General features: G+C 33.6%; 1 protein-coding gene across 2 annotated transcripts; it reads left to right on the top strand.

Annotated features, from left to right (window-relative positions):
- Nucleotides 1-328: 328 nt before the first annotated feature.
- SPINK7 (serine peptidase inhibitor Kazal type 7) lies at nucleotides 329-4,835 on the top strand. Of its 2 annotated transcripts, none has more exons than XM_031953709.1 (4): nucleotides 329-483; nucleotides 2,007-2,029; nucleotides 3,387-3,511; nucleotides 4,741-4,835. In XM_031953709.1, the coding sequence occupies exons 1-4, from the start codon at nucleotides 423-425 to the stop codon at nucleotides 4,784-4,786; spliced, it is 255 nt and encodes an 84-aa protein (XP_031809569.1). In that variant the 5' UTR covers nucleotides 329-422; the 3' UTR covers nucleotides 4,787-4,835. The 2 variants fall into 2 exon arrangements, with proteins under 2 accessions (XP_031809569.1, XP_012396363.1); XM_012540909.2 differs by having other exon boundaries at nucleotides 330-483; nucleotides 2,004-2,029.
- Nucleotides 4,836-12,804: the final 7,969 nt, after the last annotated feature.

The raw sequence follows: 12,804 nt of genomic DNA, 5'->3' as shown, positions 1-12,804 counted from the left end.
AGGGTGGGGGGTAAGAGGTGAAAAATTGGAACAAGAGGTTTGGCAATTGTTAATGCTGTAAAGTTACCCATGCATATAACCTGTAAATAAAAGGCTATTAAATAAATAAATTTTTAAAAATGTGAAATTATGGGAAGTATTGCATGACATAATCTCCACTCTCAGAAGCATCCATGAATCACTTGTCACCTATAATAAAGTCAATGACCCAGTTATCTGACTGGTTAGACTTAATAATTAAGTGTCAGGAGGTCCCCCACCCAGGATGTGCCAATGGCTTGTGAACAGTGTCTCTATAAGATGACAATAAATAGGTGGAGAATACCTCCGTGAGCATATAAATGTGATCCTCCGCCTTTGGGACTACACTATTCTCTGTGGAGAAGTCCTCTGCCAGTGATTACAACTTTCCCAATTTGACCATGAAGATCAGTGGAGGCTTCCTACTGCTGTTTGCCCTGGCCCCTCTCTGCCTATCCGCTGGTGAGTAAAATAGTATTCCTTCTCTAAAAGTGTCCTTACCCTAAAGTGTCCTGACTATTCTCAACAGGATGAGTTTTCCTAACAGGGACAGAGAGTAGAAGGATTTTCCATAAAAAGAAATAGAATCCTGAGCTGAAAACCAGCAAACCTAGGAACTCCCTTTCACTGAAGTTATTTCCCAGGCTATAAAGTAAGGATAATGACATTTGTCCTGCCTTTTTCATTGTATTGTTTTGAGCATCAAATTTAAAAATATGTAGAAAGTGATAATAAAGGGATACATGGATGTCACTTTAATTATTATTAGCCCTAACATTAAATGGTTATGTTGATTTTGAGATACAATGTAGCACTGTGTAGAAAATCTTTGCCTGCAAGTCAAGAAACCTGAGTTTTGAAGGTTGGAACTCTGATACTAATTTGTAATATGACCTTGAATATATTAATTCACTTTTTGGGACCCTGGTTTTAACATTTGTGGAAAGAGTTTTTTCCCCAAGTTTCTCTTTAGCTCTAACATCCAATTCATCTTAAAAATGAAATTATATTAAATAAGCATTAACTTTCCCTCCAAGTTAAAATATCTGGGTCTTTATTTCTAGGTAGGTAACTAGATGGTACAGTGGATAGTTTCCTGGGGATGGATAAAGAACTGAGTTCAAATGTGACATCAGACTCACCTAGCACTGTATGATTCTGGGCAATGTACTTTAATTCTGTTTGCCTCAGTTTCTTCAACTGGAAAGTGAAGCTAATAACAACAGAACATTTATATCACAGGATTGTTTTGAGGAACAAATGAGACAATTTTTCACATACTATGTGCTATATAATAGCTTTATTTCCTTCTCTTTCCCTTGAAGTTTTCAAAGAGATTTTCTAAAATGCTTATAAGATAAAGGATGCAAGTAGTTCCATTTTATAAGTGAGTAAATAGAAGCTTAGAGGCAAAGTTATTAAGTGATTTACCCTATTGCCTAGAAGCAGATGGGTAGTTCAGTAGACAGAGCACTGGGCCTGTACTTAGAAAGATCCAAATTTAAGTACAACCCGAGACATTACTAGCTATTTGTCTCTGGTCAAAACAAAATCTCTTTACCTCAATCTGCCTTAGTCTCTTCAATCTATAAAAATGGGAAAATATTAGACAAGGTTATTGCAAAAATTAAACAATATTTCCAAAGTCTTAGGGCAATGCCTACTATATAATATAAACTTACAAATTGATTCTTTCTTTCTTTCCACCCTCCCAGTGTCACAGAGGTAATAAGTGTGAAAACTAAGTCCCTCGCCCAGGACTCTTTACTCTTACTTGACTGACTGAAAAGAGAAAAAGCTTGCTGACTGGTCTGGCTTGAACAAGAGTGGTACAGGCCACCAGTCTCACCCTAAATTGTAGGCCACCAAAGATAATTCAGAGCCTAAAATGTCCACAGCCTAAATTCAGCCTAGGTCACTGACTTGAGGGAAGAAGACAAAATGTTCACTCAACTGAATTTCTATCTCTATTTCTGTTTCAGTAGTTCCTGTTCAGGATTTAGGGAAGGTAAGCAGATTGTTTTTATTTACTTCTTATTTTTCTTCATTATCTATTCATTGGGCAAGCTTTTAATCAAAAAGATCCCTAAAAGAGGGATAATCATTACACTGGATTTGAAATCAGAGAATATTAGTTTGAGTTCTAGGTCCAACATTAGCTGTGTAACTTGTCATTCTCTAAGACTTAGTTTTCACTTTTGTAAAATGGGAACAATAATACTTATATTAGAGATCTCACAAAGCTGTTATATAGAAAGCTCTCTATAAAGTATAATTTGAATTATTGTTACATTCAGTGATTTCAGATTAATAGAGCACTACCCTTGAGACTAGGAGATGTACATTCTAATTTTAGTTCTAATACCTACTAGTTATGTGACTGAGAGCAAATATTTTCCCCTGCTTGACAAGTTTAATTTCCTTGCTTGTAAAATGTCAAGATTGGATTTGATCACAAAGGTCATTTCTAGGCTTATGAAAAGGAGAAATGAAAAGTGGAACTTGAATAGATGAGGTAATTTCCCTGCCTCACTATCCTTGAAGAAAAATTCATTGAGGAGTGAAACATTCTCTTCCTGTTTACACAAATGACCCTTGGAAATAACAGGAAACCTTTAGGTCAGATAGAAGAGCATTTTCTAGAATACATTGGTCTTGTCAACTTCATCTTCACCTTTGGGTATCATTAAAGATAGGAGCTGGAGGCTCAGCTTCTGTCACTCAGAGACATATCTGGATTCATGGTCAATCTTTCCTCATGGAGGGAAAGGTGAAATGTATTCATAGAATGTCAAAGGACACAGAAAGTTTAACCTGGAATGGATATTAAAGCATAGGACTTCAGACTTGCCAGGAGCCTGAGAAAAAAAATATGATATGCCTAAGTTGGAAGAGTCTTTAGAACTAAAAATGCTATTTATTCAAGCTGGAATAGACTTGGGAGATTAGAGGTGAGAAGAACTTACAAAGTAAAGTTTGTTTTTACTTTTTTGTTTGTTTGTTTCTTACAAAGTAAGAAAAATTAATAATGTTGGAAGTAATCTCAGCAATCTCTAAACCACCCATTTTACAGCTGGAAAAAACAAAACAAACCAAACAAACAAACAAAACCCTAATACCTAGAAAAGAATGCAATTTAACTGAAATTTTCCAGACTGGTGTCAGTTAAGATTTGGAAACATACTTTAAGCCAGGATTCTTTCCATGTACCATAGTATCCTGCTTGCCTTATGATGTCAAAAATTTTAAATGTGTGTTCTCTCTCTTTCTCTCTCTCTCTCTCTCTCTCTCTCTCTCTCTCTCTCTCTCTGTCTCTCTCCCCCCTCTCCCATATCCACAACTTTTACTCAATCACTCTTTTCTAGGAGGACTGCAGCATTTATAAGAAGTTCCCAGTGTCAGCTATTCCCTGCCCTGTTACATATTTTCCCGTGTGTGGTTCTGACTACATGACTTATGGAAATGGATGTCATCTATGCATAGAGACCTTGTGAGTATGGAAACGGGGTGAAGGGATGGCAGATACATACACACACACACACACACACATATATATATATATATATATATATATATATATATATATATATATATAACTTCTTTTTCTGATTAAATTACTAGACTAGCCTTTCATGAAAATGAGTAAATATACATACATTTGATAAATTATTTCATAAAATGATTGCAGATAAGCTAAAGACATTTAAGTTACATGAGGATACATTTGGGCCATTAAATATCAAATTAAAGGCCTAAAGAATGATGGATAGATATCTGCACAGAGAGATTTCTAATAAAGGGCCTTCTAGCCCTCTCTCTTATCCTGTACAATTCAACATAATGAATAGTGATTTACCTAAAAGCAAACATTTCCAAGTAACACACAGCTTAAAAGAATAGCTAAACCAGTAAATAAAATCCAGACCCAAAGGGTCTCAGAAGGGACTAAATAAAATATGATATTACTTCAGAAAGATAAAAATCAAGTCCTGCCCTTAGGGTTAAGAAAACAACTATACAAATATAAGATAAGGAAGGCATAAGCTGCTGTTAAGTACTTTGTTTGTTAAACCTAAGAATCATAGTAGACTATAAGCTCAACATGATTTAAAAGTATGACACAATAGAAAAGAAGACAGAATCAAAATATCTTTGAATATGCAGAAGAAAAATTTCTTTTTCTGCTTAGTCCAAGAGAGCAAAACTAGAAGCAATGACTATAACAGCATTCTATATGTGGGCATGTGTGTGTAAGTATGTATATATATATATATATATATATATATATATGTATATATATATGCACATATGTGTATGAATTGCTTATATATAAATATACACCCATATGCATTCATGCATATCTATACTAACAACAGAATTGTTTTTAAATGAAATGGCCTCTTGGAGGATAGCATGTTGCTTCTCAGTGGAAGTATTCAAGTAAAAAATGGATTGTTACTTCCCAACGATTCCTTTTCAGGCCTATTTATAGGTTCATGTATATATTGTTTTAGATAGCTTCTGAAGCCCTTTCTGACTTTGTTATCATAATTACATGAGTAGTACTGATCTGGAAGTCAAAAGATCTGGTTTCTAGTTCTAACCTTGCTATTGTGTAAGCTTAGATCCCTTAGAATATCTGGGACTAAGGTTACCATTACTCCTGACATTGTGTCAATCTGTGACTCATAGTATTTGTTATTCTATCTCTGCCCTTAGGAAAACAAATGGAAAAGTGACTTATCTTCATGATGGAAATTGCTAACTCCTCCCTGAACCAGACTATAGAAAAATCGTACCCCTATCATCTTTGTCACCATCTGAACCACTCTGGTCCCTTGATGAATCCTTTATGTATGTGGGTAGGCTAAAAATGTTCCAATCTAATTTCCATTGTCAGGGGACACATGTGGTATCCCTATGGCCTTCCCGTGTCTGTAAAATACAAAATACAAAACAGTCTTCCTTCTCAATAAAAACAATATTGCTATTAGTTGGGATTCCATTGTGAAATCAGGTTCTCAGAATTAACATAAACATGCTCAGTCTGCCACCACAAAAAGTTAATGTTGCTCAGTAAACTTTAAATTAGAAAAATGAATTTGAGTTCTGAACCTTCTAGTTACTGATAGGATGAGCCTTTTGTCCTTGCCTATCTGAGCCTTGGTTTCTGTATGTATAGAATGGGAATAATGATATTTATACTACCTATCTGCTTGGAGTATTAGGAAGAAATCCTCTTGTAAGTCAAAGTGCTTTATAGAAAAGTGAGCTGTCACTATGTAAGCAGGAGAAATTAGGACAGAATCACAGTTGAAAGTAGACACAAAACATATTGTTATCATAATTTAGAAATAAGGGCTCAAGTTAATTAAAGCTCTGAGCAAAGACTTAACAACAAACTTTAAAGTGGCAGAAGATTGTAAAATGTTGCTTATTTCTGTTTGGTTTTTATGGCTTTTATCACATGCTTGTTATCATAGCCATTTCTATACATATCTAATCAGGACTTCACAACTTATTAGAAATTATCTATGGGCTTGGGACTATATCAATGGTAAATTCATTTTGAAAGGTGCTACCAAGTTGAAAGGTTTCAAGCATTGATCCAGTTATAGAGTTCCTATCTATCATCTGAGGGCTAGATTTTTCAAGTCTGAAGAGTGTCATCAATGGAAGACTAAATTCCCGGAGATGTACAACAGTTCATACAGAACCATTAAATAAGTCACTGAAGGTTTCCAACTAGATTCATTGAGGAAACATCCATATTGATGAAATCATGCATCTTTGAAGTATTGAAAAAAGGCTTCTGGGACCCTCCACAGCAAGCCAGACAAAACTTTGTCCATAATTCTTTACTATTTCACTGCCTCCAGTATCTCATTGGTGTTAGAACTCTCTCTGGAGGTGCAAATCACAATTCATTCATATTATAATTAGCATTATTATCATCATCATCACCATCAAAACTAAGCTAGCATTTTTAAGGTTTGCAAAGAACTTTTCATTTGATCTTTACAACAATTCTGAGATTTAGGTGCTATTTTTATCATCTCTATGTACAGAGAGAAAACTGAGCCTGAGAGGTCAAATGACTTGCAAGTCAAATTACATAGTAGCTAAGAACAGGAATCTAACTCAGCTCTTACATTCTTATTTGTATATTTTATTATTTGTGTAAACAAAACAAAACAAAACAAAACATTAAGGTATCTGCTTATCTGCCTTCCTGCTTGGTATCTTTGCTTTACTGAATTTTATAAATTATTTGAAATCCAAAGAGTAGTCAATGTTCTTTATAGGAACACTGCTATTATTCCTTATAATAATTTAGGATGAATCTATCTGTCCTAAACCATATCTATTATAAAAAGTAGGACTATCTACTTGGGGCTTGATTTAATCCACTCCAATATGACAGTGAAATGGAGTACTGATCTTTTATTATCTACTATAATGCTTTGCTATAAATATATACCAATATGATGTCAACATTACAAAAAATCTGTGATTTGATCAATATAGATTACATGTATCTGGGATCCATATCACAAACTTTAATTACCTCCAGAAATATTTTTAGGATTTGCTGTGCCAAAAAAAAAGTTCATTACCTATGATGCTAAGGAAGGATTACTAATACTATTATTTGTTATGGTGAGAGAGTAAAAAAAAAGCCCAGAAGCATTAGGGATGAAATTAGGAATATATCACACACATACACACACACACACAATGAAAAATAGCTGCAATTTCTATTTTCTCCAATGAAAACAGAGCTACCTTGGCTGAACTCAAAAATTATAATCAACAATTTCATACATAAGTATTTTATTTTATACATGTATCATAAAAGTGTTCAAATGAATCAGTTAGATCATCCATTGTTGTCTTTAGGGATAAAACCAACTAAGAATGCTATTATATGAAACAGCTACTTACACAGTGGTTTTCAGATACAAAAGTGTCTTTCTATGCACCAAATGCCAAATTTGTGCTACATTTCTCAAGGTTAAAGAAACTTCCAAGAGATTTCTAAGCAGTTACCTTAGACTACATTATAAAGTAAGGAAATAAGACAAAGAGAAATTTTCTGCAATAAAAGCATGAAATTCAATAACATATATCAACAACATCTTGCCAGGATGAGATGAAGATATGACAAATATAATAAAGCTGAACCCATCTATAGGGGCCTTTCCAAGGAAAATATACCCAATACTCTTTGTAAAACTTTTGGGGACAACAAGCAGATGGCACTCAAGCAAAGAGTGGGGCCTTTCCAAGATAATCAACTATGTGGCCGTTGTTTTCATCCCCAATTCTTCAGCTTGGATGACAAGAAGTATGACTTGTGCTTTGACTTTCCTATGCCCAAGGAGTGAGCACTCTTGTATTTTCTTTCTATGGACCTCACAAAGAGTAGACTCAACTGGGCAGCTTTATCCAGATACCCTTTAACAATTTTTTTCCCTTTCTTTTCTGATCTTAGGCAATATCAAGGGATACATACCAAAGACTTTTAGAGTTCCAAAGGTCATCTAGAGCAACTATTCTTCCTATATTGGTTTCCTGTTGTAGAAGTAGAATATTATGATCACATACTGATAGGCAATTGAAAATGTAAGAGATAAGCATTAATGCTTACCTGAATTGATTAGACTTCTGGCATAGATTACCAATTGTCTGTTATTACTAATTTACCACTACTTCATAAGGAATGGGTCTGATATCAACTCTTCCCCCCTCCCCCCCCCCCAGCCATCTGTCTCTATCATCCCCTGCCAAACATGCAAGTAACATCAGACCTGAAGCCAGGAAGGCCTGAGTTCAAATTCAACCTCAGATTACCTGTGTAACACTGCATGTCACTTAAACTGTTTGCCTCAGTTTCCTCAACTGTAAAATTAGCATAATAATAGCATATACTTGACAGAATGATGAAAATACAAGAAAGAAAAAAAAAAGAATTTTTAAGAAAATATTTACACAGTGCCTGGCATTTGATGGGGCTATATAAAAGTTTACTCCCTACCTACCTAACTTCTTCAAGAAGCCTTTCCTAGTCTTCCTTTAATTTAGTACCTTCTCTAATTTAGACTAACCCCCAATTTAGTCTGTATACATCGTGTTTGTGAATAATTAACAGGATGTTGTCTTCCCACATTTGGACTAGAAACTACTTGAAAAGAGGATGGTTTTCTCTCTTTTTTTTTAAATCCCCTAGCAGTCAAAGCAGGTGTTTAATAAATGCTTGTTTACTTGATTTAATTATGTGACAACTGGATCTAGAATTGAATAGGAGGTAATCCTTATCAGTCAAGTGAATGCTAAGATATTATCATATGGAAGGGAAACAGGCTCTTTTTTGGAGAGCCTCCTGTATCCAAGAGGAAGGTAGAGGAAGAAACTAGGATGGGATTTATTTGCTTGTTTTTTCTCATTTTTTCCTCTTGATTTAATTTTTCTTGATCAGCAGACAAATATGGAAATATGTTTAGAAGAATTGCACATGTTAAATGTATATTGAATTGCCTGCTGCCTTGGGGAGGAGAGAGAGCGAGAGGGAGAAAATTTTGGAACACAAGGTTTTGCAAAGGAAAATATTGAAAATTATCATTGCATGTATTTGGAAAAATAAAATACTATTTTAAAAAATAATTTGGATGCTCTACCACTTGGTGTCTATGTTTAGTATTGATATTACTTCTTTGTCTATGGGACCTTTTAGCAAGGTGTAGTTTCCTTTCTTATCTCTTTTAATTAAGTCTATTTTTGCTTTTACTTTGTTTGAGATCAAAATTTCTACCCTGCTATCCTTTTTTTTAATTTCAGTTTAACTATAATAGATTCTGCTCCAGCCTTACCTTTAATCTGTGTTTATCTCTCTGTTTTAACTGTGTGGTTATTTTAAAATAACATATTGTAGGATTCTGCTTTTTGATCCACTGTTATCAGTTTCTCTTTTCTATGAGAGTTCATCCCATTCACACTCAAAGTTATGATTATTAACTATGTGTTTTCTTTTAACCTATATTCCTGTTTTTCCTCCCTCTTCCTTCACTTTTTTTATTAAAGCTTTTTTATTTTTCAAAACATATGTGTGGACAATTCTTCAACATTAGCCCTTGCAAAACCTTGCCTTCCAATTTCCTCCACCTTCTCCCATACCCTCCCCTAGATGGCAATTAGCCCAATGAATGTTAAACATGGTAGAAATATATGTTAAATCCATTATATGCATACATATTTATACAATTATCATGCAGGACAAGAAAAATCAAATCAAACCAGTAAAAAAAAAAAAGAGAAGCAAAATAAAATGTAAGCAAACAACAAAAAGAATGAAAATGCTATGTTGTGAACCACACTCAGTTCCCACAGTCCTCTCTCTGGGTGTGGATGGCTCTCTTCATGATTGAACAATTGGAAGTGGTTTGAATCATCTAACTGTTGAAGAGAGCCAGGACCATCAGAATTGATTATTGCATAATCTTGTTGCCATGTATAATGCTCTCCTGGTTCTACTCATTTCCCTTAACATCAGTTCATACAAGACTCTCCAGGCCTCTCTGAAATCATCCTGCTGGTTGTTTCATACAATAACATTCCATAACATTCATATGCCATAATTTATTCAACCATTCTCCAATTGATGGGCATCCATTCAGTTTGCAGTTTCTTGCCATTACAAAACGGACTGCCACAAACATTTTTGTACATGTTCTCCTTTTACTTTTTAAATCTTTGACAATATCTCTTCTGTCAGTCCCTCTCCCCTCTTTCTTTAATCTCCTCCCTCCTGCTTTCCTATTGGATAAGATAAATTTATTCTGATTGTGTATAGTATTACCTTTTTGAGTCAATATTTATGAGAGTAAGGTTCAAGTGCTGCCTATCACCCACTCTCCCACCTTCTTTTCCCCCCACAGGAATAGGTATTTCACACCCTTAAATTAAAATGATTTACCCCATCCTACCTTTACCTTCCTTCTGCACCAGTATATTTTTCTTTCTCATCCCTTAATTCTCATTCCCTAACTTTTTATGCCATTCCTTAAGGTTTATCTTATATTTATATGCTCTGTCTATGTATATTACTTTTAGTCTATTATTTGTGGTACAATTTTTTAAAACTATAAGTATCATTTTCCTATGTAATATAGAAAGCATTCAGCTCCATTAAATCCCTTATGTTTTCTTTTTCCTTTTCACATTTTTAGTCTTCTCTTTAATCTTGTTTTAGAAGATCAATATTTTTTGCTCAGTTCTGGTCTTATCAAAGGCTGAAATCCTTCTATTTCATTGAATAATCATTTTTCTCTTGAAGTACTAGGCTTGATTTCACCAGGTAAGTGATTCTTGGTTGTAGTCCTAACTATTTTGCCTTCAGAATATCATGTTCTTTCTCTTCCCATCTTTGAGTGTTGTAGCTGATAAGTCCTATGTGATCCTGATTGTAGCTTTTTTTTTTCCCTTTCTGAGCCTACTCTGATGAAAGTAAGTTTCAAGCATTGCCTGTCACATTTTATTTTCTCCTGCATTGTAAAAGCAGGAGACTTCCTTTGAGCTTCTTTATTTCAGATAATTTACTCAGTTCTGCCTATTACTGTCCCTTTGTCTCAGTGCATTGCTTTCTCTCACACCTTAACTTTATTTTATGAAGTGATTTCATCATAATCTGCTTACATCCTCTCTATATATAGTCATATCAACAGTTCTAATAATGATACAGTTGATAGTAGTTACTAGTATCATCTTCCCTTATAGAATTATAACCAGTTTAATCTTATTAAATATCTTATTAATTCTATTGTGTATTTACTTTTTAATGCTTCTTGGCTTTTTTTAATTTGAAAGTTCATTTTTTTTTTTTTTGGCTTTGGTCTTTTCATGAGGGATACTTGAAATGTCCTCCATTTCATTAAATAGCCTTTTTTTCTCTTGAAGATTTATGCACAGTTTTGCTATATAAGTTATTCTTTATTGCAATCATAGCTTATTTATCTTCTGGATATGACATTGCAAGTCCATTGTTCCTTTAATGTGGAACTCAATAAATTTTGTGTAATATTGACTCTGGCTCCATACCTTAATATTTGAATTGTTGCTTTCCAGCTACTTGAAGCATTTTTGTTTTAATCTGGGAGCTCTGAAATTTGACTGTAATATTCCTGAGGATTTTCATTTTGTAATGTCTTTTTGAAGGTGATTGGTGGATTTTGTTTATTTCTTTTTTCTCACTGGTTCTAGGTTATCAGGACAGTATTCCATGAAAATTTATTAGGATGTGTAGCTTTTCTTTTTTGATCATGACTTTTAGGTTGCCCAATAATTCTTAATTTTTCTCTCCTGGATATATTTTGCAATTGTTTCTCCAATGAGATATTTCATATTTTCATCTTTTTTTATTCTTTTGATTTTGTATTACTGTTCCTTGATGTTTTCTGGAGTCACTGTAATACACTTGCCAATTCTAATTATTTTTAATTTTTTTCAGTTACATATAAAATTTTTGAAGATCTATTTAAAAATGAGTTTCAAATCCTTTCTCTCTCTTTCCCATCCCTCCCCCCTTCTCTCTTCTTCTCTCCTCTCCTCTTCACTTCTCTCCTCTCCTCTTCTCTCTTCTCCTCTTCTCTTCTTTTCTTTTTTTTACTCTCTCTCTCTCTCCCTTTTTCTTTTTCTCTCTTCTTCCCTCCCTCTCTCATTTGCTTATAAATTCTTCCTTTATTTATACATCTCACAGGTAAATTATTCTGTGTTTCTCTAATTTAGTTATGACATCACTTTATTTCTAAATGATGCATTCATTTTGACCCCTATATTGATATATAGTGTGAGATGGTAGTCTATATCTAGTTTTTCCCAAACTGTTTTTCAGTTTTTCCAGCAGTTTTTTTTTCAAAAAAATGAATTTTTGTGCCATTAGCTTGGGTCCTTGGGCTTACCAAACATCAAAGTATTGTGTACCTAATCTATTCTACTGATGTCACTATTTCTCAGTCAGAATGAGATTGTTTGATAATTACCACTTTGAAATATACTCTGAGATCTGATATCGCTAGGAAACTTGCTCAATTCTAGGTATTAAGGAATTATCTTTTTCAGTGTATCTTTATATCTCCTTTTCCATTTGTCCAAGATAATTTTTTTTAACAGTTCTTGTCTTTAGTAAGTTTTTGTGCCACTTTTGGCACATTTGGTCAGTTTTTTAAGTTGTTTTTTAAGGTGATATTTTCTTCAGTATTTTTCTTTTGTACCTCCTTTACAAGATGTAGACCCTGTCTTTTTTTTCATGGTTTTTTTTTTACATTAATCTCATTTCTTTCCTCATTCCCCCCTATCTCTCTTATTTGATTTTTAAAATAATTTTTATTTCTTCCTATAGACCTGTTACTAATTCATACTTTTCTTACTTTGCCTGCAACTGATATCACATCATTGTTTTTGAATCTCTGTCTTGACCTTTGCTGTCACGATAGTAATTTGCTATGATAATGTTATTTTGTTGTTGTTGTTTGCTCATTTTCCCAGCCTATTTCTTGACTTTTAATTTTTTATTAAAGTTGAGCTTTCCTCCTATAATAGAAGGGGCATTGTCCCAAACTTAAGTTCTTTTTTTCCTCTTTGGAAAATTTCTTTTTCTTTTTAATTTATGGAATAAAACAAGAATTTCTATAGTATAGTATAATAAAAATGATAATTGCAAATGAAAATGCAAATCTATTATGCAGAACTTTCTATTCCTTTTAAAATATATGATATGGATATGTACTT

Source organism: Sarcophilus harrisii, chromosome 2 (genome assembly GCF_902635505.1).
Source record: "Sarcophilus harrisii chromosome 2, mSarHar1.11, whole genome shotgun sequence".
NCBI lineage: Eukaryota > Metazoa > Chordata > Mammalia > Dasyuromorphia > Dasyuridae > Sarcophilus > Sarcophilus harrisii.
The sequence above is the reverse complement of the archived record's forward strand: the minus strand, read 5'-3'. Positions and strand labels throughout refer to the sequence as shown.